We start from the raw sequence: 22,892 nt of genomic DNA, 5'->3' as shown, positions 1-22,892 counted from the left end.
GTTGCTTAACACTTAATTGCGCGCTTCTGTTCAGATTCCTCCTCGCTATCATCGCTGTCCAAGTCGCTGCCGGAGAGGTCATCATCAATCCATAGAGCACCCTTTTTCTTTTTGTTGTTTTTGGGCTTGTCGACAACTTTGCGCTTGACGCCAGATTTTAGAGCAGTTGCAGAACTGTTGCTGCTGCTGGCTGCACTATTAGAATCCTCTGTTGCTGGTGCCGAAAGTTTAGCTTCCTCAGCCTGCTTCATACCCTCCTCGAACGCATCGTTCACCTTCTCTGTCAACTTGGCACGAGCCTCCTCATACTCGTCGTCCTTGAACTCATGTTTCGGTACCGCCAGAAGTTTCTCGATCTTGCGCTTCTTGCGTTCCTCAGCCTCCCGCTCCCGCTCGCCACTTTTCTCCAGCCAAGCACGCACTCGTTTCTCCTCATTGATGTCGCGCAGTCGACGCCCGCTCAAATCTCGGCAAGCCTCGCGATTTGTGGTCTTTTCGATTTGGGCGCCAATCGCACGCAGCATAGAGCCAAAACCCCCTTTGCCGCCCAGCTGCCGCAGCTGGCATTGAATAACGTTGCTTCTAATCTCATCATGATCATCAGTTAAACGTTTGCCATTACTTGTCAAGTAAAACTCCTCTGTTTGTAATTGCTGCAAGCACATTGCACATTGTTAATACTCTGTAAAATTAGTAATATTTATTTACTCACTGTTGCCTCCGTGATACGCGTGCAGAGTTCGTCATATTTAATGCCATTTTCATTGACAGTAATTAACTGTTTATTGTTTATGAAAATATTAATCACCATTTCTCAGTTTTTCCTTTTACTTCTGTTTTTTTTGTGCTTCTCTTTGCTATTTTGCTTTGTCACGCGTTCTAGTGTGCGTTAAAAAGAGACAGCACTAATGCAAGCGTTTATCAGCAAGCCTAGAGTTGCCACCCTTTGTGCAATTTGCTGAAATTGTAAAAAATTTTGCAAATTACTTATTCGATTCTGCTCTCAAAACACTTGTATTGCTCTAAAAATAAATTACAAATTTTGTTCGTTTCTAAAAAACAGTAAAATTGGTGTTTTTATCAAAAACGGCCACTTGCCGCCATTGCAAGAAATCAATTGCAGCGAGTTGGCAGCACGCGCTCTCGCACACAAAGTGCTCATTTAATTAGTTCGCATTTTAGACGACGAAAGGTAAAAATTTAGCGACGCGTTTATCGAACAATTTCAACAGTATAAGATCAAGAAAGTTATTAAAAATCAACAAAAACCGGTAGCGGTCGCAATTTGGCGCCGATTGATAAGTGCGAGAAAAGCGATGGTGAAATAGAAATGCGGTAAATTTACAGCCGCAGCCACGTCACAGAGCGCAATAAAAGAAAAGAAAAAATATACATAAGTGAATTTTTGGGAAACGAAATCTAAAATTCTAAGCTGATGAACAATGGACAGTGGTGTACGGTGTACGGCGAAGGTAGCAACAACGAAAGCAACAGCAGCGGCGGTAGCGGTGCTTGGTGGTGGTAGTGTTAATGATAAATTTCTAGCTTGCATTCGGTTGCGGTTGTTAAAAGCAAAAGAGAGCGAGAGGAGGGGTAAAATAGCAAATCGAACAGCGCTTAGCATAAAAGATGGCAGCACAAAAGTGAACAAGATACATACATACATCGTATGAATGTTATACATACATGCATGCATATTAAATTAAAAAAAAAAGGAAAAACAGTGCAGAAAGATAATACAAAATAAAAAATGTTGCATTGGTATTGGTTTCGAATGTTCAATTTACGAAAAGCAAAAATAAGTGGCAACTCATGTGAGCATCGGGCAACCAACAATATCTTAAACAAAAAATGTACATAAACGCGACGCCTTCGTCGGCCTTTTCCTTCTTTTCCCACCCGTTTCGACGCCGCTCCTTTTATTTTGACTCTGACTTTGACTGACATTTAGATGCTTCGTTCGTCGTGTGCTACGCTCTCAAACAAAATCAGGTTTATTATGCTGTGCTGCCTGCCGAGATTTAATTGAAAAAAAAAAATACTGCAAAAATTTGAACATAAAAATAATTGCTTAATATCATGACATCGATTAACTATTTGCGATTCCGAAACTAATGCAACCGTGCGCGTTTTTTTCCTTTTCCTTTATTTTTTTGTTGGCCGGTTTCGGTTTTTGCAAATTTTCCTCTTTCTCCATCATATTCTCTCTGCCATTGTGTATTTTGTTATCGACGGTCATTCATCTCCTAGTTGATTTTCGTTCATTCTTTCTCCCTCGTTTTCTATGCGCGCGCGTGAGTGTGTGTGTGTGAGTTTGTTAATACTCTATAATTACTTCTGCCAAAATGGAAAATAGAAAATAGAAAATTAAAATCGAATTGAATGTGAACAAAATTCTAATGCATATAAATTGTTAAATTCATTTATTAGTACGAAGCGGAAAACGTTTGTCATATGTACTATATACAAAATGCGGCCCTCTCACCTCATACCACTCATGTTTTAATGAGAGAGCGAGCGAGAGAGAAAGAGAGTACTCTCGCATGCGTGTATACGTGCGTATATATGAGTTGCATGTGTGTGCGTGTGTGTGTGTCTGCAGTGCTTTTGCGTTACCCGCTGCCTTTGTTTCATATTTTACTCGCGCTCTCTCAATACACTCAGACAACATTATCCATATCATTTACACTCGCTTAAGTTTCCCCCATAGCAAATAATTCGATCATGTGCCACTAGTAAATGTTGCATTGCGGTTAAATACATGAAAATTTCCTGCGAAAACTGATTAAATATTCCTGTGTACCCACAGTGTACAACAATTGAGTGAGCAACAATCGAGTGTTAGCCATTGTTAGAGCCTACTTTTACAGTGGAAGATTCACCTTGTTCCTTACAACATCGCATAGCTTAAATGTTTATAATACACACAGTATGTTAATTAATTTATTGAATGAAAAATAGGCATTACAATTCATTTTCATTATTTCTTGATATTTTTATTTATGGTAAAAGAAAATCATAAAAAATACTTCAAATTATGGGGTCGGAAAATGCTTCCTTAGCTTTGCACTAATATATTATACCCTTCTAGCATTTGGGTAGCTGGTATAAGCATCAAATTATAAGTTAAAAGTGCGATTACTTTTCGTTTTAGTTCGTAAAAGTAAAAAACAGAAACAAATGCATAACAAATATAAATTATTCACCTCTCTCCTTTCTCTTGTTCTTGTTGCAGTGATTCCAATCTTCAACTTCGAATCCAACCAATAATAATCTTGCGAACTTTCACTTAAACTACAACCAACCGTTTATATACCCAATATTCAAGAAATTTTTGTATCAGCAGAAATGAGCAGGAATCCAGTTGATATACAACAACAAAAGAGAGCTAGTTAAAAAGCAGCACTGATTAAAAGCAAAAACTACAATTTTTTGTACGACATCAATAACTATCGATATACAAAGGAAATCTAATATTAGAGCTCGATTTATTCTAAAACCAAACTCTTCAAAGAGTATGTACAACAACCAAAACAACAGACAACAACAACAACAAAAAGTAGAAGATTCAACAACAGGAGTCGAACAACAATTTAGAGAGAGCAACTCAAATTCGATATATTCCAAAACACTCCATTAGTGATTAGTTAGGATATGTGTTAATCAAATTTATCGATAACAACAAACAGAAGCCACAAAAACAACAAAGATAAGGAACAACATCAACAAACAACAACAACAACAGCGAAAGCGAAAGCAATAAACGACGAACCTCAGCGTTAAGCAAAAAGATTTACTATTACCATATATAGGTATATATGAATATAAAAATATATCTAGGTCTATATACACTGATATATACACACATATAAATTATATATAGAATATAGTAGTTGTATAGTCAAACGATTCAAAACCACAACAAAAAAGTATTCAAAATTGCAAAACGTGGAAGAAGAATTAGCACAGTTTTCTTTGTTAGCCATTAACCTATGTTTTAGTTGTACAAGTTGCAAGTGAAAGAGATATATAGAAAGATATATCTATATGTATGTATAGTATATATTTTGTATATGATTGTGAGCGTGCGTGCATTGCATTTTTATATATATCAAAATCAAATAGTTAGGAAGGTCATCTGGTAACACCTTTTGAATTGAATTTTGATGTGGACAGTAGTTGTAGCGTAGTTAATACAATTTTGCCAGTCGATAACTAGCCGAAGCGAAGGAGCTAAGGAAGTCGGAAAGTAGAAGCAATAGTCCAGTCCATCGGCCAGAGACATTTTCGGGGTTACACACACGGTTTGGGAGTCGAGCAACATCAGCAACATGGACGAGTCACAGCCAAAAACGTTGTACGTTGGTAATCTGGATGGATCAGTGTCGGAGGATTTGTTGGTCGCCCTCTTTGGCACAATGGGTCCCGTCAAAAGTTGCAAAATCATTCGAGAGCCTGGCAACGATCCCTATGCCTTCATTGAATACTCGAATTATCAGGCTGCCAGCACTGCTCTAACGGCCATGAACAAACGTGTCTTTCTCGACAAAGAGATCAAGGTATGGATTTTTGAATATTATTCACCACAATTGACGCTTTACTGATATACTTACATGATTCTTTTGCAGGTCAATTGGGCCACTAGTCCGGGTAATACGCCCAAGACAGACATCAGTTCGCATCATCACATATTTGTGGGCGATCTAAGTCCCGAGATTGAGACGGAAACGCTTCGCGAGGCATTCGCGCCATTTGGCGAAATCTCCAACTGTCGCATCGTGCGCGATCCCCAGACCATGAAGTCCAAGGGTTATGCTTTCGTTTCATTCGTGAAGAAGGCCGAGGCGGAGAATGCCATACAGGCAATGAATGGCCAATGGATTGGGTCGCGTTCAATACGCACGAATTGGTCGACACGCAAATTGCCGGCACCGCGAGAATCATCCAAGTCGGGTGGCCAAGGTGGCGGCATGGGAGGCACTGGCGGAGGCGGCGGTGGTGCCGGCGGCAATGGCATTAAGAGCAATCAACGACACACCTTCGAGGAGGTGTACAATCAATCGAGCCCCACAAATACCACCGTCTATTGCGGCGGCTTTCCGCCCAACGTGATCAGCGACGAGTTGATGCACAAGCATTTCATGCAGTTTGGCCCCATTCAGGACGTGCGCGTGTTCAAGGACAAGGGCTTTGCGTTCATCAAGTTTGTGACGAAAGAGGCGGCGGCACGCGCCATTGAGCATACGCACATCAGCGAGGTGCACGGCAATCATGTCAAGTGCTTCTGGGGCAAGGAGAATGGTGGCGACAATTCGGCCAACAATTTAAATGCCGCCGCCGCAGCAGCTGCGGCTGCATCGGCCAATGTGGCCGCTGTCGCAGCTGCCAATGCGGCGGCCGCAGCAGGTGCTGGAATGCCTGGCCAAATGATGACACAGCAGATTGCTGCAGCCACTGGGACGGCGTTACCCAGCCAAATGATGACGCCACAACAGATAGCAGCTGCTGCAGCAGCGGCGCAGGCGCAATATCCTTATGCGGCAGCTTACCAACAAATGGGCTACTGGTATCCACCGGCGGTAAGTCGCAGCTCATTTTGAATCGTCTCATTCAAAGCTTATCAATCGTGTTTTGTTTCGTTGTCTTCTCTTAGCAGAGCTACCCGGCCCAGATGCAAACGCAGTACATGCAACAGGGTTATTATCCTTACGCCTACACCACCAGTGCTCAACAAGCGGGAGGCGTGCGTAAGTAGTCGTCGCTTAATCGCTTAATCCTTAGGAACCGATTTCTCGCTTGTATTTATGTTTGGTCGATCACGAGAAACCGGATCCTGAGGCAAACCACCTTCCAATATGATACTCACTCTTCAACCTTTCATTTCTTGCAGCTGCCGGGTATCGTGTGATGCCACCAAATATGGCTTGGAGTATGCCAGGCACCACTGTTGTGCCGGGCGTGACTGCTGCGGCTAGTGCGGCTGCTGCCGCGAACGGATCGCTTGCCCCACAGATGATGTACAGCGCTGCGATGCCACAATATCAAACCCAATGAGCAGAGACGTGACGCCTGCTTCGACGTCGTCTGCAACATCCACCAGGACCAGGAGGAGTAGGCAGCCGCTACAGTCAACATCGATCGTATCCGTATCCGCATCCATATGCACATCCACAAACGCATTCACATCCGTATACAACAGCAACAACACACATACAATATCAACATAAATTCGTGCCAGGATCTGCTGCTGTGTTCGTCGCCACCATCGACGATAACAACAACAATAACCACAACAACAACGATAGCAATAGCACAACAGACGTGACATTGGTCGGTATCAACTAACACCAAAATCTGGTAACACTGGAGTTTCGAAACTAATCGGTTATGCTGCAGTACGTCGTAATCGTTATCGGTTATGTTCGGCGAATGTGTACGTTGCACTGCGTTACGTTACAACACCGTGGCAACTCTTCGATGTTGTTGATGTATGCGTGTGACTGCGTGCGTGTTTGTGTTTGTGTGAATACGTGTGTATGTGTACGTGTACGTATACGTGCCTTTATGCGTACGTACGTGCAGTTGATCGAAGCAAGGCGTTTAACCAAAAGTTGAGTTTATCGCGCGCAGCAGCGTCAGCGGTAAACGCGCTCTGGGCGATTTGATGATTGATGGGCGACGGACGGGCGGGTAGCTGTAACAATCTAAGTACATGTTAAAATAATTTAATGATTTATAATTTAAGGCAGATTATAGGCGTTTACATGAAACGGAAACAAAACAAACAAAAAAAAATTAAGTAATAATAAAATAAAATACAACAAAACAACAACAACAAAAAGAACAATTGAAAACAATCGAAAACGTGACAAAGCAAAATATACATGTTGTTACGTTAAATACGTAATGCCAACAACGGAAAGAGTGCGTAGGATGATTAAGACGAAGAAGTGCGAAAGAGCAACAGCAACAACAACAGCAAAACAGGCCGAAAAGAAAACATAAACAAATTTAGTTAGTAAGCGATTGTAAATGCGAACATATGTATATTCATATTTGCGATGTGTGAAATATGTATGTAAAATGTAAAATAAAGAAACAAAAAAAATATATAAAACAACTGAAAAAATCAACACAATACATGTTTAATTAATCGATCAATCAAATCACATTGATTGTCTACAAATCTATTGAAATAAATTAAGGTAGCTTTTACAATAAGCTGAAACTGCCAAAGATTTACAAAATGTTTGTGTAATTTATGCAAAAATGCATGGCTTTTGTTTACCTTTCAATTTTACAGGGTAGCCGATCACTTCGATTACTAATTACAATAAACGATTAGTGTCACTGGGAAAAGGAATGGAACTCCGATTTCGATACACGATAAGATGCTGGAATGTATCAAATTCGCTATCGAACTCACCGATTGGATGCACTTTCAAATTGAAAGTTTCAATTAATGGAAACTCGCTTAGTTTTTATCAGTTGAAATCCTTTTTATTTAGCGCTTTAGCTTATGTGTTAATTGGGTTTGTCGCAGTGTCGCTTTTAACCAGGCTTTAAACTATAGTTTTTTTTTTGTGGGCGGCGCTTCATAAAGCTGTTAATTAGCGTCGTTAGCAGTGTGTGTAATGTATTTCTAGGTACAATAATTTGGTAACAGTTCTATAAATGATAGCTGCGTGTGTATGTGTATGGATCTCTAGTAAAATATATAACCAGAGCAGCTGCTTGCTATTGTACAAATCCTTGAGGAACTAATATCTAGCTTGCTAAAACTTAAAACCGTAATCAGTAAATTGTAAACTGTAATTGTGGAATTTGTGATGCGCGTTTACCTTAGGTCTATGCTTAGGTCTACGATTACGATGTAATTATATAGTTGGGGATGGATATATAGTAAGGTGTACAGTAAAACAAATAATGTGTATGGCGTGTAAACTGTACAACAGAAACATGGATAATCGATGGTATGGAAGTACTTATGTTTAAACTAATCTATTACAAAACAATAAACTAACGTTAAACTACTTGGAATGTTTAAATACGTAGGTAGATTGATATTTAGATACGAATTGTTGGCTCGAATGAATTGAGAAATACATTTACTTAACAATTGAAAACAGCTCTTTGACAATTTATAATATTTAAATGAGTATAATCTGAAGTTTACAACATATATGTATGTATGTATCTATATATTCATTAGACATTGTGGCTTATGATTAGGGTATAAGAACCGGCACCTTTTTTGAACATAGCATATTTTAAAATAGAGAGAAACTTAGAACTTAGAATGGAACTTCGCCTTAAACATACGATAAATACATTGAACTTGAAATGGGAACAACAAATGAGTTTTCAATTCCATAATCACATTAACGAAAATTTGTGTGTGAAACAATTATCAATTGTCTACGCGAGAATGTAAAAACTAGATTTATGTATAATATATACTTTGAAACGTTTAAAATACGAGTCAATGATGAAAAACTGCAACAACAGCTAACAGCAAGAGTGAAGAAGGAACAAAGAAAGAGAGAAAAACGGAAAAACAAGGAAAATGCCGTCAGACTCACATCATTACATCAGATACTGCTTGGCGTGGACAAGTGACAAGAGTGGGCGGCTTTTGTTGGCCTCGATTCAGCTTTACGACTCTCAGCCTCATTCTCAGCTGCTTGTGCTTGCTATTTGAGTTGAGTTGAGTGATTGTTGTGGCTGTCTTTGTGGTTGTGGTGGTGGTGGTGGGTGTTGCCCAAAAAGTGAAAAACAAGGACAAAAACTAAATGGTAATGTCGCCATAATCCTGCGACCACTTCTCATACGAGTTGAGACTTTGCGGCGCCACCGAGCGTCGAATGCGCTTCAAGGAGTTGTGGAAATCCTTCTCGGTGATGGGACGCATGGCGCTTATATCCAAGCACTTGACCTGCTCCACATTCAGCTCCCGTATGGGCTCCAGAGCGGCATCCTTGGCCAGCGCCGTCAGATCCGATCCCGAATAGCCATCGGTGATTTTGGCCAAACGCGCCAGGGCATCCGTATCCAGCGGACTGCCCTGCTTCTGCAGCAGACGATTGAGCAGCAGCTCGCGCGTCTGCACATCGGGCAGTGAGACATAGACACGCTTGGTGAAGCGACGCAGTGCCGCCTCGTCCAGCTCTTGCGGCCGATTCGTAGCAGCCAGCACCACAATGCGATCGCCATCCGGATTACCGGGCAGTCCATCGAATTCGACCAGAAATTCGGTTTTGAGGCGTCGCGATGCCTCATGCTCGCTGCTACTACGCTCCGACAGCAGCGAGTCCACCTCATCGATGAAGATTATCGATGGCTGCATGTGGCGTGCCACCGCAAAGAGAGCACGCACAAGTTTCTCGCCGTCGCCTACATATTTGCTGGTAAGCGAGGCGGCCGAGATGTTAAGGAACGTGGCACTGCACTCGGTGGCAACAGCACGAGCCAGCAGCGTCTTGCCATTGCCTGGCGGACCGAACAACAGCAGACCCTTGGCTGGTGCACGCAAACCTAAAGAAACAAATAGTTAATGTGCTGTTTGAGTTATTAATTGTGATTTATTCACCTGTGAATAGCTCGGGGCGCACAGAGGGCAGTATGACCATCTCCTGGAGCGCTTGTTTGGCAACTTCTTGGCCCGCAATGTCCGTCCACTCGACCTTGGCGCCACCCTCGACAATCTCATCGAGTATGAGCTGCACCAGTTTCTGTTCCACGCCCTTGACACTCACAACGGGCGTGCTGGCTCCGCTGCCTCCTCCACTGGCATTATTGTTGATGGGTGTGCGTGAACGCTGCGGCGGCGTATTTCGCCCGGATGACTGTGAATACAAGAAGCTTTAGAGGAGTTGCTTAGTTATTTCAGTGGCTACTTACGAATTGACGTCGCACGGCGGGAGGCGTGGCTGCCGTTTTGCCTGGCTGTCGCTGCAGCGCGGCGCCCACCGAAGTGGAGCTTGTCTTGGAGCCGAGATTGCGTGGCAGCGTCTGAGATTTGTTCACCACGGCTAGATTGCCAGGACGCTTGTTGCCAATGGTCAGCTTGCGGCCTGAGGCTGCGAAAGAAATGAGACAAAATACGAATTAACAAATTGTTCAATTAAAAACATAAGTTCAAGAGCGACAATTTTGTGGAAATTATAAACCGAGAAATCAAAAGTTAAAATTTAAAAAGGGAAATCAAAAAGCATGCAAAGATTCAAAAAGATTTCAAGAGAGTTTCGATAGAGCGAAAGGCGTGAAAATGTGAGGAAAACGTCGATTGCTGTCGTTGCTCAGTTGCTGTTGTTGTTGCTGGTCTGTTGTCTGGAGTGCTGTGGCAAATAGGCGTTTGCTGTTGTTGTTGTTAGTTACTCACCCGCTGGCACAGCTCTCGAGGAGTTGCTGCTACTGCTGCTCGGCTTGGGGCCATAACCGCTGCTGGTGCGCAGCTTAAGTTTGGAAGGCTCGGGGTTGAGAACTCTGTTGTTGTTGCTGTGGATGCCTCCAGTTACCAGCATGGGCAGCTTTTGTGGCTTCTGCTGCACCTCCTTTTGCTCCTGCTCCTTGAGCGTTAGCCGTTGCATTTGCAAATCTTCCTCACGCAACGCTGAATGTATAGCGAATGTGGGAGGAGGACGCGAATGGTGAGGGGGCAGAACCAAAAAACGTGTAAACAAAAGTGTAAAACAAAACGAAAAGTGCAAAAAAAAGAAAACAAAACAAACTCAAGGCAACACTACTTTCAAGGAGGGGATAGGGAAAGACATAACAAAAAGGGGACAAACATAGGCAACCACTTACCCAGAAAGTGCAGACGATCTCGGGCCATGGAGAGATTCGTTTGCATCTTGTCGTGCAGTCGCTGTGCACGGTCCCAGACATCGCCGCGTCCACTCCAGCAGTCGACAGCAATGCCATCCTCCAACTCTTTGATGCCCTTTCGATACAGTTCAATGGCTAGTTCCTTGTGGCCTGCAAGAAATAGAAGATAGAGACTATGAAATACTCACTACTTATTTTAAGAACAATAATTGTAAAATTTATAGTAAGATCATAATTCATAAATTATTTATTATATGATCATTGAAAATGTGGTTTTGGGATAAAATTTGAAAACTTTATCATTATAGGATCATTACAAGATCATTACAAGAGTTGCCAAAAAAATTGTCACTATCTTTTATAGTCTCAAACATACATAAATATACACTATAAACATCAAGAATATGCATATGATTTACGTGTAATACTGTTTTAAACTGTTACAAAGTTATACGACTCTTTCGAGTAAAGGGTATACAAATCAAGTAGGTAACAAAAACAAAAGCTCGCATGTCAGTGACTTTGTGTGTGTGTGTTTATCGATTGACGATAACAAAGCGCGCACTGCGTTGCGTGCAATGACTCATCGAGTGTCACTCCAACAGAACAGAACAAAACAAAACAATGCAAAGCCGAAGCCCTTACCTTCGTTCTCCTCGTCAATCTTGAGCGCCTTGGAAATGTACTCGAAGGCGCGACGATGATGATGCTTCTGCTTGGCCAGCAGTGGATCTCCTGGACCAGGCGAGTAGCCACCGCCACCTCCTCGATTGGTTGCCATCTCTAGTGGTCGCTGTCGCTGTGTCTGCAGTGTTTGCAGTGCTGTCAGCTGTGTGCCGTTCTCGCTGCGTTCCAAGGGACAGAGGATCGCTTGCTGTTGCTCTTTGGAGTTGTTTTGTACAACAATTTCAATGTTGCAGTCGCGTCGATGCGGACTGCGATAGATCACCTTTGTGCTGGCGCCGTACAAGTAACGAAAAATGCAAAACAGCTGATAGATCAGCGAGCGCAGTACGTTGAACAGGAATATGATGGGAAATGAAACGACGTAAAGATTCTGTTTATGCACCGAGTTGCCACCTCCACCGCGGATAGTTCGCGAAGCGTTGCCACTCGTTGGTGTTAGGTCCGCATCATCGGTGGTATCGTCGTCTGGTGAGCTGCCTGGCGTTGTAGATGTCGCTATCGTTGTTGTTGTCGTTGAGCGTTGACGATTCGACGACGACAATTTCGCATTTGAATTGGACTTGCCGTCATCGATTAATGCTTCACTGCAGCTGCGACTGCGATTACTGCCGTTATTACCGCTTCCACCGCCTCCTCCTCCGCTGCCGCTGATCTTGACCGGCGATTTGGTGCTGCTGCTGGCGCTGGACGAGGACGATTGGTTTTTGGTGCGTACCATCGATATTGATTCCTCACCACTTTGGCCACTGTGCAAGTTTTCGCCTTTTCGCAACACAACACCCTCTCCTTCTCACTCTCTCTCTTTCAATGTCTCCACCACCCCCAACCGCACAACTCACAAACGAAGTTTTCCCGTTCCTAATGCAAAAATAAAAAAAAGCTCGAGACACAAAGACACCAGCTGAAAGGCGAACGCGTAAACTAACGCGTTAGAAAAATGACGAAAAACACAAATAAACAGAAACGAAATACCGAACGCGCGCTATTTGTTAATTGTTTTGCTGCTCATTTTTTTCTATATGTAACTTATTGAGCGCCGTTTTTTTTTATGTGCCGTTTCAACTCACAAAACAAATTTTCTCTGCTTGGTGTCGATAGAGTTACCGGACAGTTGCGACAAAGTTTCGATATGAAAAAGCAACAAAATTCTAACACGATACACAAAAACTCAATGCTTTGTATTAAAAACAAAAACCAAATAGCTTTCATAAACGGGTTCATTATGAAACACAGCCAATGTAATTCAACAACTGTTTAAACTTTGACATTTTTCAAATTTTTCAAATGATATGGCATGCTTTGTTCTAGGGTTACCGCATGCTTGCTAAAAATTGCAATACGACCGCAATGCAATCAGCTGACGGTATCGAGTACATTTTGTGGCATTTGCGTCAGAACCAATGTGCGGTCTCACTGTTCGTGCGCTGTCTCGCAACGCTGCGGTTTTTGCATAACAAAAACTTTAAAACAAATTAAGTTGCAAAACCAGCAAAGCAAACTTAATCAAAATTGTTCGAATCGGAAAAACGTGTAGCGAACTTTCAAAAACCAATACAAAGCAATGGGACAGTACACGGCGTCACAGCGTAAAAATGTGCGCATTTTGCTCGTCGGCGATGCGGGAGTTGGCAAAACATCTTTGATACTCTCTCTGGTTAGCGAGGAGTATCCAGAGGAGGTCCCACCGCGTGCCGAGGAGATCACAATACCGGCAAACGTGACGCCCGAACAGGTGCCCACCAATATTGTGGACTTTTCGAGCGTGGAACAAACTGATGACGCATTGGCTGCCGAGATTAACAAAGCGCATGTTGTCTGCATCGTTTACGCTGTGGACGATGATGATTCTCTTGATCGCATTACCACACACTGGCTGCCTCTGGTGCGTAACACATGCAGCAGCAACAATAGCACCAATGGCAATGCCAACGCCTCGAGTACCAAACCAATTGTGCTTGTGGGCAATAAAATCGATTTGATCGAGTATTCAACCATCGACAGTGTGCTGGCCATCATGGAGGACTATCCAGAGATTGAGAGTTGTGTTGAATGCTCGGCCAAGACGCTGCACAACATTTCCGAAATGTTTTACTATGCACAAAAGGCGGTGCTGCATCCCACGACGCCGCTCTACATCATGGAGGAGCAAGATGTAAGTTTTGCGTGTTGGTTTATCAACATGGTTTGAGCCGGTGACTGCGTGAAGAGTCTTAAGATTATTGCTGTTGTGTACTGGCAGCCTCCTAGCTCTTACTGTTTTAATTGTACGTTTAAAGTTAGTCAGGATAAAGAATTTGTTTATAGGATGGAGCTTATTTCCCATTAACGTAACATCATTTTCTCGAACAATCTGCACTTAAGCTAATATTGTTGAGGAAGTACAGCCGCTTGCCCCTTACTTCACGTGTTGTTAGTCCAGGACAAAGCCTCTTTAATCTTACCATATGGTAATTTTCTATAAATAGACTTTCACTTATCTTGTACAGCATAACAAACTTTTATCCAGCGACTTTGTGTTCAGTATTCAAGTATTCTTTATTCTCCTATTCTCCGTGTATAAAGTGCAGCCTCCTCAACCTTACCATTCGGAATGTGTTGAAAGTTCACTCAGTCAGTCAGTAAAAATTGTTGTTTATATTTATCAGATAGTGCAGTCCGTGAGTGAGCCAGCAAAAGACTTTGTTTATATTTAGCAGATTTAATTAATTTTAATCTCTTTTACAGCTAACGCCCGCCTGCAAAAAGTCGCTGGTGCGCATATTCAAGATATGCGATATTGATAGCGACAATCTGCTGAATGATTACGAGCTGAACCTCTTTCAACGACGCTGCTTCAATACGCCACTACAGCCACAAATACTGGACGAGGTCAAGTCCGTCATACAGAAGAATGTCCCCGATGGCATCTACAACGATGCAGTCACCTTGAAAGGTTTCCTCTTTCTCCACTGCCTGTTCATACAACGTGGACGCAATGAGACCACCTGGGCGGTGTTGCGACGCTTCGGGTACAACGATCAGCTGGAGATGTGCCAAGAGTATTTGCGTCCCCCGCTAAAGATTCCTCCTGGCAGCAGCACAGAACTTTCGCATCGCGGCCAACAGTTTTTGATAGCGCTCTTCGAACGCTACGATCGCGATGGCGACGGCGCCTTGTCACCGGAGGAGCACAAAATGCTGTTCAGCACTTGCCCAGCGGCCCCTTGGAGCTATTCCACCGACATACGCAAATCGTGTCCCACCAATGAAGCCGGTTGGGTGACGCTACATGGCTGGCTGTGTCGCTGGACCTTGATGACGCTGGTGGATGTGGTGAAGACGCTCGAGTACTTGGCCTACTTGGGTTTCAATGTCCATGAGAACGACAGCCAATTGGTGGCCATTCATGTGACTCGCGAGCGGCGCATTGATCTCGCCAAGCGCCAGAGCAGTCGCTCTGTCTACAAGTGCCATGTGATCGGACCCAAGGGCTCTGGCAAGACGGGTCTGTGTCGTGGTTTCCTCATCGATGACATGAGCAAGCTGCTGGGCAAGGAGTTCAAGACGAATGTGGTGCATTGCATCAACTCGGTGCAGGTCTATGGCCAGGAGAAGCATCTCATTTTGCGGGACATTGATGTGCGACATGCGCTCGATCCGCTGCAGCCACAAGAGGTCAACTGTGATGTGGCTTGCCTCGTTTATGACGCCTCCAATCCGCGTTCCTTTGAGTACGTCGCTCGCATCTACATCAAATACTTTGCGGAGAGCAAGATCCCAGTGATGATTGTGGGCACCAAGTGCGATCTCGACGAGCGGCGACAAGACTACCTAATGCAGCCGTCTGAGTTCTGTGAAAAGTACAAGCTGTTGCCGCCGCATCTGTTCAGCCTGAAGAGCAACAAGAAGGAGCTCTACACCAAGCTGGCCACCATGGCAGCCTTTCCGTGAGTATTCCACATTCATTTCAAATACTGATCTTTGGGCAACTAACTGTCATTTGGGTTTAAGCATTGGTGGGCATTTGGGATTCATAATGGATTAATGGCTTTTTATAATGATTTTCTCTTATTTCCCTCTCACACCACTCTCCTTGCCCCTCTCTCTGCGTCTGTTGTTGTTGGGTGTTCTTGTTGTGTGTTGTGTTGTTGTAATGCGGATATTTGCTGCACCTGGAATCGACTACAAAAAGGCGTTTCCAAGCCGCCTGGATATTGTTCTACAAGCACAGGTTGGTACAGCTGTGGGAATCGGCGTAAGTTTTAACATTTTTGCCAATTTGACACTAATTAAATATTTCACTCTCTATATATTATATTTGTGCGTCGTCTAACATGCAACACGAGTCATCACGTCTCACACTTCACTCTGCTTCACATTAATGTATTTTTGTGGTGTGGCACCAACTCCTAGAACTAATCTTAATCCTAAACCTTATGATATTCCATCATTGAACTCTTTACTAATATTGTTATTTCTACTCTGCTCAGATATTTGCGACAATTTGGACTCATGACGGATGATCACACGGTCTGGTTGAAGGCCGGACTGGGCGTGGCAGCTGCCACAGTGCTGGGCTTCATTGTGCTCAAGGCTATAACAGGGACGCATTTACGTTAAGAGGAGGAATCAAGTGGAAAAGTGAATCCCAGACCAGTAGCAGAATCCCTCAATAATCTTGTAACTTTTTCGAGTTTCGTTTCGTTTCGCTTGAATCGAAATTTATTGTTAACAAAGGGCGGAAAGGTGTTTTGCAATTGTCATGTATATATAAAAAAAATGAAAGCTTAATTAATCTGAACTTAGTGATTGGACACAGGGACAGCAGAAATGAACAGAATAACTTACAGTTAGCCCAAGCACACAGCATATATTATTGCATTTCTCTCTATAAATAGCTTGCAAACACAAACGGTATATATTGATCGATATATATATATATATAGCAGCACTATATAATATACACTTAACTCTGTATAACGCTCTTCTGATAAGTCTTATTAGTTTTACATCGTATTTATGCCCAAAACAAACACACATTATCGCAATCGACTGTTGTTGTGATTAGCGAGCTATCTATATAGTCTTATATATATACAATTATATTCTATTATATACGATGTACAGTCACACAACTATACTATACTATATATACCTATATATATATATATAATCGTACATTGTAGTTGCAACTCGCGTTGCATATTTATTATATTTTTTGTGGAGAGTAGTAAACGTTTCTTGTAAATACGCGCAAATCCCAAATGAGCAATAAATCTATTTAAATACAAATATAAATATATTTAACTACAATGTTGTATGACTTTTAAACTTAATTTTAAAGTATTGTAAGCTACCTGCTACTGCATTGTTCTTATACCCGGTAGAAGGGTATTATAACTTTGTGATTGCAGGAAATGTAACTAGCAAAAAGGAATATGCAAAAAAATAGTTTAGTTCTTTTCTGTCGCACTGCTATTTCAATGTTCACAGCTGTAACAGGCAGACGGAGGCATCTCTGACCCTATACAGTATATTTATCCATGTCCTTATAAATATGGTATATTTCAGTACTTTATAGTATATTTTAAATATAGCACTCAATCAATATACCAAATACAGTAGCGCTGTGGTATATTATTATTCGGTTCTTAACTGCTTTGACTAACAATCTGGTATATTTCAGTACTGTATGGTATAGTTTGAATGAAACACTATATAAATATACCGAATATAGCTTTAAGTATTCTTGTGATATAGGTATTTGGTACATTTTAAGAATATTACCACACTAAAGGTATCTCCCAGTCGAGCACACTCGATTGTAGCTTTCTTGTTTAAATAAGTTCCATGTTTATTAAGCTATTTCATTTTGTAGCAACCATTTGTAAATGTGTTTACAGTTTAAATTTGCTTAACTGTCTCAATACTTAACTGCACATTAAAGATTAAAGATAACAGCCCAATTTTATAGAGACAGTTAAACAGATATTTAGGTTTTGATTAGTATCTTGACCTAAGGAACCAAATTTTAGTCTTTGAGCTTTAGGTTAGTCCGACGGACAAAGTGTAATTAAGCATATTTATAGTAGTTAATGGAGTTCAAAATGTCTCTCGTCAATTAGTTATAATACCCTTCTAGCCTATATAATTACAATATTGTTTCGACTTTCCACTTAGTTGCTAACTTCCTTAAACTAATCCTGCACTCAATCTATGGCCAGTAGTTGACCTTCATCCTGTTTGTGTCAGTTCTTAATTGCATTCACCGCTGCCGCTGTGGGCGACATGCAATTGCCATCGGGATAACGCTTCTGGAACTGTGTGATGAGCTCGGGATCCACCAGCCGAATGCCATCCAGCTGATTGCCCAACGTTATCCAGTTGGGTTGAATGTTGTGTGGTCGTCCGAATAGCTCAATCTTTCGCGTGCCCGGACTCAGGCGTTCAATGATGCCGTAGATCTCGTCTGGTTTGTGGGACGTGGCACGCACTTCGGCCACAATGACGTCGCAGTCGAGGCCACGATTCAAATTGTTGGGATTGCCCTTCATGCCCACCAAACAATGCTCCTTGCCGTGATTCAACCAATGTCCTGTGCGTCCAGTGCGTATGATGCGCTGCAGCTGATTCGTCTTTACCCAGATGAGTTCGTCCACACGCTCGTAGCCCCAGAGCTTGAGGCAATCCCTGCCCAGCTCCATGGCACGTCCCGTCACCCAGAGGAAGATTAAACCTTCCTCCTGCAGAGCTGGAATGCCTAGCGCTCGCATCTCATCATCCGACATGGTGCCGTAGGGCAGTTCCATGTGTATATCCCATGGTGGATCGGCCATGACCACGGCAAACTTGCCCAGCACCGTCATGTCGAGGAAGCGCAGATCACATTGAATCCACTGAGGTGGATACAATGTGCAGCTGGCATCGATGCTGCGCTTGAGACTGAGCTTCGTCTTCACATCCGTCGGCTTGTTGGTGTTGATGTGCGGTAAGGTGTCCACCTCGTAGTGCACATACTTGCAGGTGGCCATGTGGAAGCAGGTGTTGAGGAAACTGCAATCTCCCAGCGATTCATCTGTATGTGATTGTATAATCTTCTTAAAGTGTAGCTTGGTGCATTTGTCCGAGTCGCCCGACGATTCGCTGTCATCCGTGGACTCCTGTGATTCGGCCTCGCATGTATTGAGCGTCTCCGTAAGGATCTCACCATCCTCTGTGTCCTCGGCGCTCGTCTTCAACTTGTTACTGTTTGCACTGCTGTTACTGGCCTCTTTGAGTTGTTTCTCCTCGCGACGTTCGAGCTTCTTTTTGGCCGCCATCTCGTTGGCCACCTGCTGTGCCTTAAGGCATTCCACCTTGGTGCCGTGCGAGCAAAACTCCATCACCTGAGCACCACCATGAGACTTGAACTTCTCGGCCACCGAACGCTCTTTAGCTGTGGGTTTGGTAAGCAACTCCAAGATCTCTTCGCCAACCTGTTTGCTTTGTTTCTCGCGAGTCGAGGGCAGCGACAGCAGCATCATAATGTCATCGGAGGCATCCAGACTGGTGGATTCCTTGCGACCGCTGCTGCCTTCCAGCTTCAGCAACTTGCGTTGTCCGCGTTCATCGTCAGACTCACCATCCAACTCGCCGGCCACTATGTGAAACATAAGAACAAGTTTGTTAGGGATTCTTTGAGAGATTCCGCTACTTACGCTTGCGCTTTGCCTCCGCCTCCTCCTTCTGCTGACAACTGTCGTTGACATCGTCGTAGATTTCGCGCAGCTCTTTGGTTTGCACTGAGATCACCTCGTAGCCCGCTTCGGTGCCAATGGTCACATTCCTAATGCCAATGGCACCTTGATTCGCCAACTTGCCTAGTATAAAGTTCACCATTTCCATGGTCGGTGGCTGCTCCAAAATGCCGCCCACTTTGTGAACGATTTGGGTGGACACAATAGGCAAAACCAATGTGCTGGCACTTAGGGACTGCAGCACCGCCTTCTGCACCTCCACATCTGCCTCAACTGCAAATAAATTAATATTTTCACTTGTTGCCGGCTCCTTGCATTTTGTTGTTGCCGTTTACCGAGCTCCTTTTTGGGATTCGTTTGGTCTTCTTGTTTGTCGGAAAGTATTTCGAATCGCTCCTTCTTGCGCTTCTCCAGTTTTTCACGCAATGTATTGCGCTTGGTTTTCAGCGATTTTATGTCCCACGCATCAGCCATTGTTTGTCAATTTTCTTTGCGTACTTTTTGTGATAAATACAAACTAGATAAAAAAAGCCGTGTTGTTTACATCAAAGTATTGCAATGGGGCCCTCGACACGATCCAACTGCCCTTGTTCAAGCAGTTGGATCGACATACAGCCATTACTGCAGCCCTGTTGCGCCTATCGATAGGCCAATAAGTGTAAACGGTGAATCTCAATTGCGCCAGCTTCTAATAAACTTAAGTTAAGGCTGCTTAAGTTACGGCGGCTGTTTTTACATTGATTGATAGACTAAAAACTGTCAATTTCTAAAAAATAATCCAATTCGTCATTCGCAGTTCAAAAACTTGCGCTTCATATTTTTTAGTACATTTTATAATTCAAGCTGCGGTCACGCTGTGCGCTAGTCTACCGCTGCACGTCGCTGGTGGAAGCTGTGCGTCGCGTCGTTGCTTCTATACACAAATTTTGCTCAACCGAAACGTGCTAAAACTATTAAATAATTGATGAGAAATTGCGCGAGTTAAAACATTATGCAGTGGGTGCTCCAGTGAAATGTAAATTTCAATTGTTCAAAATTTATTTGTGCCGTAGTAGTTGCTTTCGCTCTCGCTCTCGGTTTCGCCCCTTGCTGTTCCCCGTACATACATTTTGTATGTGTACATACACACATACACTTTGTGGGCCTTTTGTTTCGTTTTTGTTTATGCGCGCGTAGGAGAGCATAAAATGCGCGAATAAACACACACGTACAGGGAATTTGCAAAAAGCGCCAACGTTGTGTGCGTGTGTATGTGTGTGTGAATGTATGTGAGTGGGGAGTGCGCATACATTGTTATTGTTGCCTGTCGTTTTTGCGCTCTTCTTGACGCGCCCCAGCAACGGATTTGCGCTCTCGCTCTCTCAGACTGTCTTGCGCTCTCCAAAAGTCTTTTAGCATGCGAATGGTGTTACGGACTTAACTATGAGAAATTTTGTAACGCGACATTTGCACGGCTACTTTGGAGCATGACGGTCGTTTCGCTTATTCAGTGGCATAGAAGATAACGCGAACGCGTGCAGCAGCAGCTTGCAGCTCACCCCGAACAGAATCAGTAGAATTTCTGTAACAGATTCAAATTGGGTGCTTGCAAAAAAAAGTAACAAAAAAAGAAAAACAGAAAAATACGTCGTGTTATTGATTCTGTGTGCGTCGTGTGTGCGTCTGTGTGTGTTTATGTTTGGTGTGTATGTGTGAGCTTTGCAGTTGCAGCAAACGCCAAGCGTTAGCTTCTTCTTCTTTCTCCTCTCGTTTCGTTACGTTCGGTTCCCGGTCTCCTCCCCCATCGCCCCACCCCCTCGTTAGCTCGGTTTCGGTTTTTGGGTGCGTCGTGATTCTTCTGTATATGAAACATTTTTTGCCAATCGCTGCAACTTTCAAAAGCATACAGAATAAAATTGAAAGCTTGACAAGCCCAAAAAAAAATAAAATAATAATTCACACAACAATTCTCAACTTCAGCTAACTTCACAATGTGCAACATAAACTGACAAATAAGAAAAACAAAACACACATAAAAACCCAATCCAACATAATAAACAACAACAAGAACAAATCAATCATGAAGATGGTGGACAAATCGTCCAAATTGATGGATAAATTTGTCACCAGCAGCGGAGGCGGTGGCGGTGCCGAAAGAGGCGGCAGTGGCGTTTCAGCTGCGGCCGCAGCAAATGCAGCAGCTGCTGCAGCGGCGGCGGCGTCGGCAGCGGCAGCGAACTCAGCTGGCGGACTTGGCGGCGGTGGCGCTGGCAGCGCAGCCGGCGGAGCAGTGACTGCGAGTAACGGCGGACAAAAGCCGGTGCCTATGAAACTGTTTGCCGCCTGGGAAGTCGATCGAACGCCGCCCAATTGCATACCCAGGTGAGTGAAGAGTGCGGATAGCATTTTACATAATTTCTAATTGACATGCTGTCTATGCACTTAGTGGCGTTGGGGGAGAAAGGGACAGGCAGCTGTGCGCAGCTTTGCAAATTGGAACGTTTAAACGTTTTTAGTTTAAGTTGTTTCCGTTTCGTTTTGTTTCGATTTGTTTTGGTTTATTGTATTTTTTTTATAGTATAGTTACACAACAAAGTGCAATTGTAACTCGCAGTTGATTATTGTTATTCACGTTACGGCATTGAATTACCTTTTCCCCTTTTCCCCCCTTTTCCCCCCTTTTCCCCCCTTTTCCCATTGCGCACTTGACATTCATGTTTTCTTTGCTCTCATTTTTGATGATAATAATAATAATAAACTATTGTTATTGTCCCAGTGACCCGAAAGTGTTTGTTTAACAACAAATGGCGCGTGAGTCACCTGTATAAGATACGCTGCGAGATACAAGATACATTTCGCTCTTGCCGCATGTTTGAACAGAGATAAGCGGATAAGTTTTATTCCCCCATTAAAATATCAATACGCAATTAAGCTCGAGATTCGACAAATATGATAAGAGAGAAGCTATTAATAGATGCATATATCTTTCTTCTGATTTGACTCGGCAAAAATCTTGTCTGCAGATAATTTTTGGCCGTAACCTTTTCCCTTTTTTTGCTTGCTTATGTTGTTTACTTTGGCTACAGCCAAAAAAGGTCATGCACCGCTGAGGAAAATGGAAAATCGGGGGGAAAACGGGGAAAAATGGAGGCATCTTCAGCAGTCTGCTTTATCTTTTGTTTGTTTATAATTATGCGCTTCCCTGCACCGACGTCGACGTTGACTTGTTTTATAATTAGAAACTGAATCAATTTCAACAAAAAACACAAAAACAAAAAACGAGTTTTCATCTCGTTGTCTGTAACAAGTGACATTTAGTCGCCTTTTTTTTTTTTGGCCATAAAGGTTAATCTGCATCTTAGGGCAACCTTTTTAATTATTTGCTGCTCTCTCTCTCTCTCTTCTTCTCTCTTTCTTTGCAATAAGCAAATTGTATTTTTATGTGCCTTAAATTGTATCTTGCGTGGCACGTACAACGCAAAACTGTTTGCCTTTTGGTTGACCAAAGATACGTGTGGCGAAAACCCGTTTGACCCATCAAATGCCATCAAATGCGAATTGAAATCAAATCGCTACTTCACACTGATTGCCAAAATGTGATGTTTGGAGAGTGAAAAGTGGCGATTGAAAACAAATGGTGTTGATAATTAGAACACTTTAGAAGAATAATGTCCAAAAAAAGTG

At 43.0% G+C, this 22,892-nt stretch overlaps 6 protein-coding genes across 13 annotated transcripts in view; 3 read left to right on the top strand and 3 right to left on the bottom strand.

Moving 5' to 3' along the window:
• Positions 1-5: 5 nt before the first annotated feature.
• Positions 6-934, bottom strand: LOC132784073 (splicing regulator SDE2). Its single transcript, XM_060789457.1, has 2 exons — positions 713-934; positions 6-653 (listed from the first exon to the last, which is right to left on the bottom strand). Exons 1-2 carry the CDS (start codon positions 809-811, stop codon positions 6-8), a joined length of 747 nt encoding a protein of 248 aa, XP_060645440.1. The 5' UTR covers positions 812-934.
• Positions 935-1,104: 170 nt separating this feature from the next.
• On the top strand, positions 1,105-6,799 carry LOC132784068 (nucleolysin TIAR). 4 transcript variants are annotated; one of them, XM_060789452.1, is made up of 5 exons: positions 1,105-1,192; positions 3,236-4,559; positions 4,629-5,579; positions 5,657-5,747; positions 5,891-6,799. In XM_060789452.1, exons 2-5 carry the CDS (start codon positions 4,332-4,334, stop codon positions 6,052-6,054), a joined length of 1,434 nt encoding a protein of 477 aa, XP_060645435.1. In that variant the 5' UTR covers positions 1,105-1,192; positions 3,236-4,331; the 3' UTR covers positions 6,055-6,799. The 4 variants fall into 4 exon arrangements, with proteins under 4 accessions (XP_060645435.1, XP_060645432.1, XP_060645434.1 ...); XM_060789449.1 differs by having other exon boundaries at positions 1,106-1,192; positions 5,654-5,747; XM_060789451.1 differs by lacking the exon at positions 1,105-1,192 and adding an exon at positions 1,193-1,335 and having other exon boundaries at positions 5,654-5,747.
• Positions 6,800-8,735: 1,936 nt separating this feature from the next.
• Positions 8,736-12,733, bottom strand: LOC132784065 (spastin). 3 transcript variants are annotated; one of them, XM_060789444.1, is made up of 7 exons: positions 12,250-12,439; positions 11,473-12,197; positions 10,807-10,977; positions 10,382-10,612; positions 9,901-10,079; positions 9,590-9,845; positions 8,736-9,534 (listed from the first exon to the last, which is right to left on the bottom strand). In XM_060789444.1, exons 2-7 carry the CDS (start codon positions 11,606-11,608, stop codon positions 8,789-8,791), a joined length of 1,719 nt encoding a protein of 572 aa, XP_060645427.1. In that variant the 5' UTR covers positions 11,609-12,197; positions 12,250-12,439; the 3' UTR covers positions 8,736-8,788. The 3 variants fall into 3 exon arrangements, with proteins under 3 accessions (XP_060645427.1, XP_060645425.1, XP_060645426.1); XM_060789442.1 differs by having other exon boundaries at positions 11,473-12,730; XM_060789443.1 differs by lacking the exon at positions 10,382-10,612 and having other exon boundaries at positions 11,473-12,733.
• A 164-nt stretch (positions 12,734-12,897) lies between these two features.
• On the top strand, positions 12,898-16,284 carry LOC132784066 (mitochondrial Rho GTPase). 3 transcript variants are annotated; one of them, XM_060789445.1, is made up of 4 exons: positions 12,898-13,666; positions 14,239-15,440; positions 15,686-15,748; positions 15,984-16,284. In XM_060789445.1, the coding sequence occupies exons 1-4, from the start codon at positions 13,076-13,078 to the stop codon at positions 16,111-16,113; spliced, it is 1,986 nt and encodes a 661-aa protein (XP_060645428.1). In that variant the 5' UTR covers positions 12,898-13,075; the 3' UTR covers positions 16,114-16,284. The 3 variants fall into 3 exon arrangements, with proteins under 3 accessions (XP_060645428.1, XP_060645430.1, XP_060645429.1); XM_060789446.1 differs by having other exon boundaries at positions 12,900-13,666; positions 15,686-15,724; XM_060789447.1 differs by lacking the exon at positions 15,686-15,748 and having other exon boundaries at positions 12,899-13,666.
• On the bottom strand, positions 16,062-19,986 carry LOC132784067 (N6-adenosine-methyltransferase MT-A70-like protein). Its single transcript, XM_060789448.1, has 3 exons — positions 19,565-19,986; positions 19,191-19,502; positions 16,062-19,132 (listed from the first exon to the last, which is right to left on the bottom strand). Exons 1-3 carry the CDS (start codon positions 19,701-19,703, stop codon positions 17,742-17,744), a joined length of 1,842 nt encoding a protein of 613 aa, XP_060645431.1. The 5' UTR covers positions 19,704-19,986; the 3' UTR covers positions 16,062-17,741.
• Positions 19,987-20,092: 106 nt separating this feature from the next.
• Positions 20,093-22,892, top strand: part of LOC132784064 (phosphofurin acidic cluster sorting protein 2) — a 45,744-nt gene continuing 42,944 nt past the window's right edge. The window contains exon 1 of the mRNA XM_060789440.1: positions 20,093-21,590. Coding sequence (XP_060645423.1) covers positions 21,289-21,590 — 302 coding nt within the window. The 5' untranslated portion in view covers positions 20,093-21,288. The remainder of the gene's footprint in view (positions 21,591-22,892) is intronic.

Source organism: Drosophila nasuta, chromosome 2R, assembly GCF_023558535.2.
Source record: "Drosophila nasuta strain 15112-1781.00 chromosome 2R, ASM2355853v1, whole genome shotgun sequence".
In the NCBI taxonomy this organism is placed as follows: Eukaryota; Metazoa; Arthropoda; class Insecta; order Diptera; family Drosophilidae; genus Drosophila; species Drosophila nasuta.
This window is presented reverse-complemented; position numbering and strand designations above follow the sequence as displayed.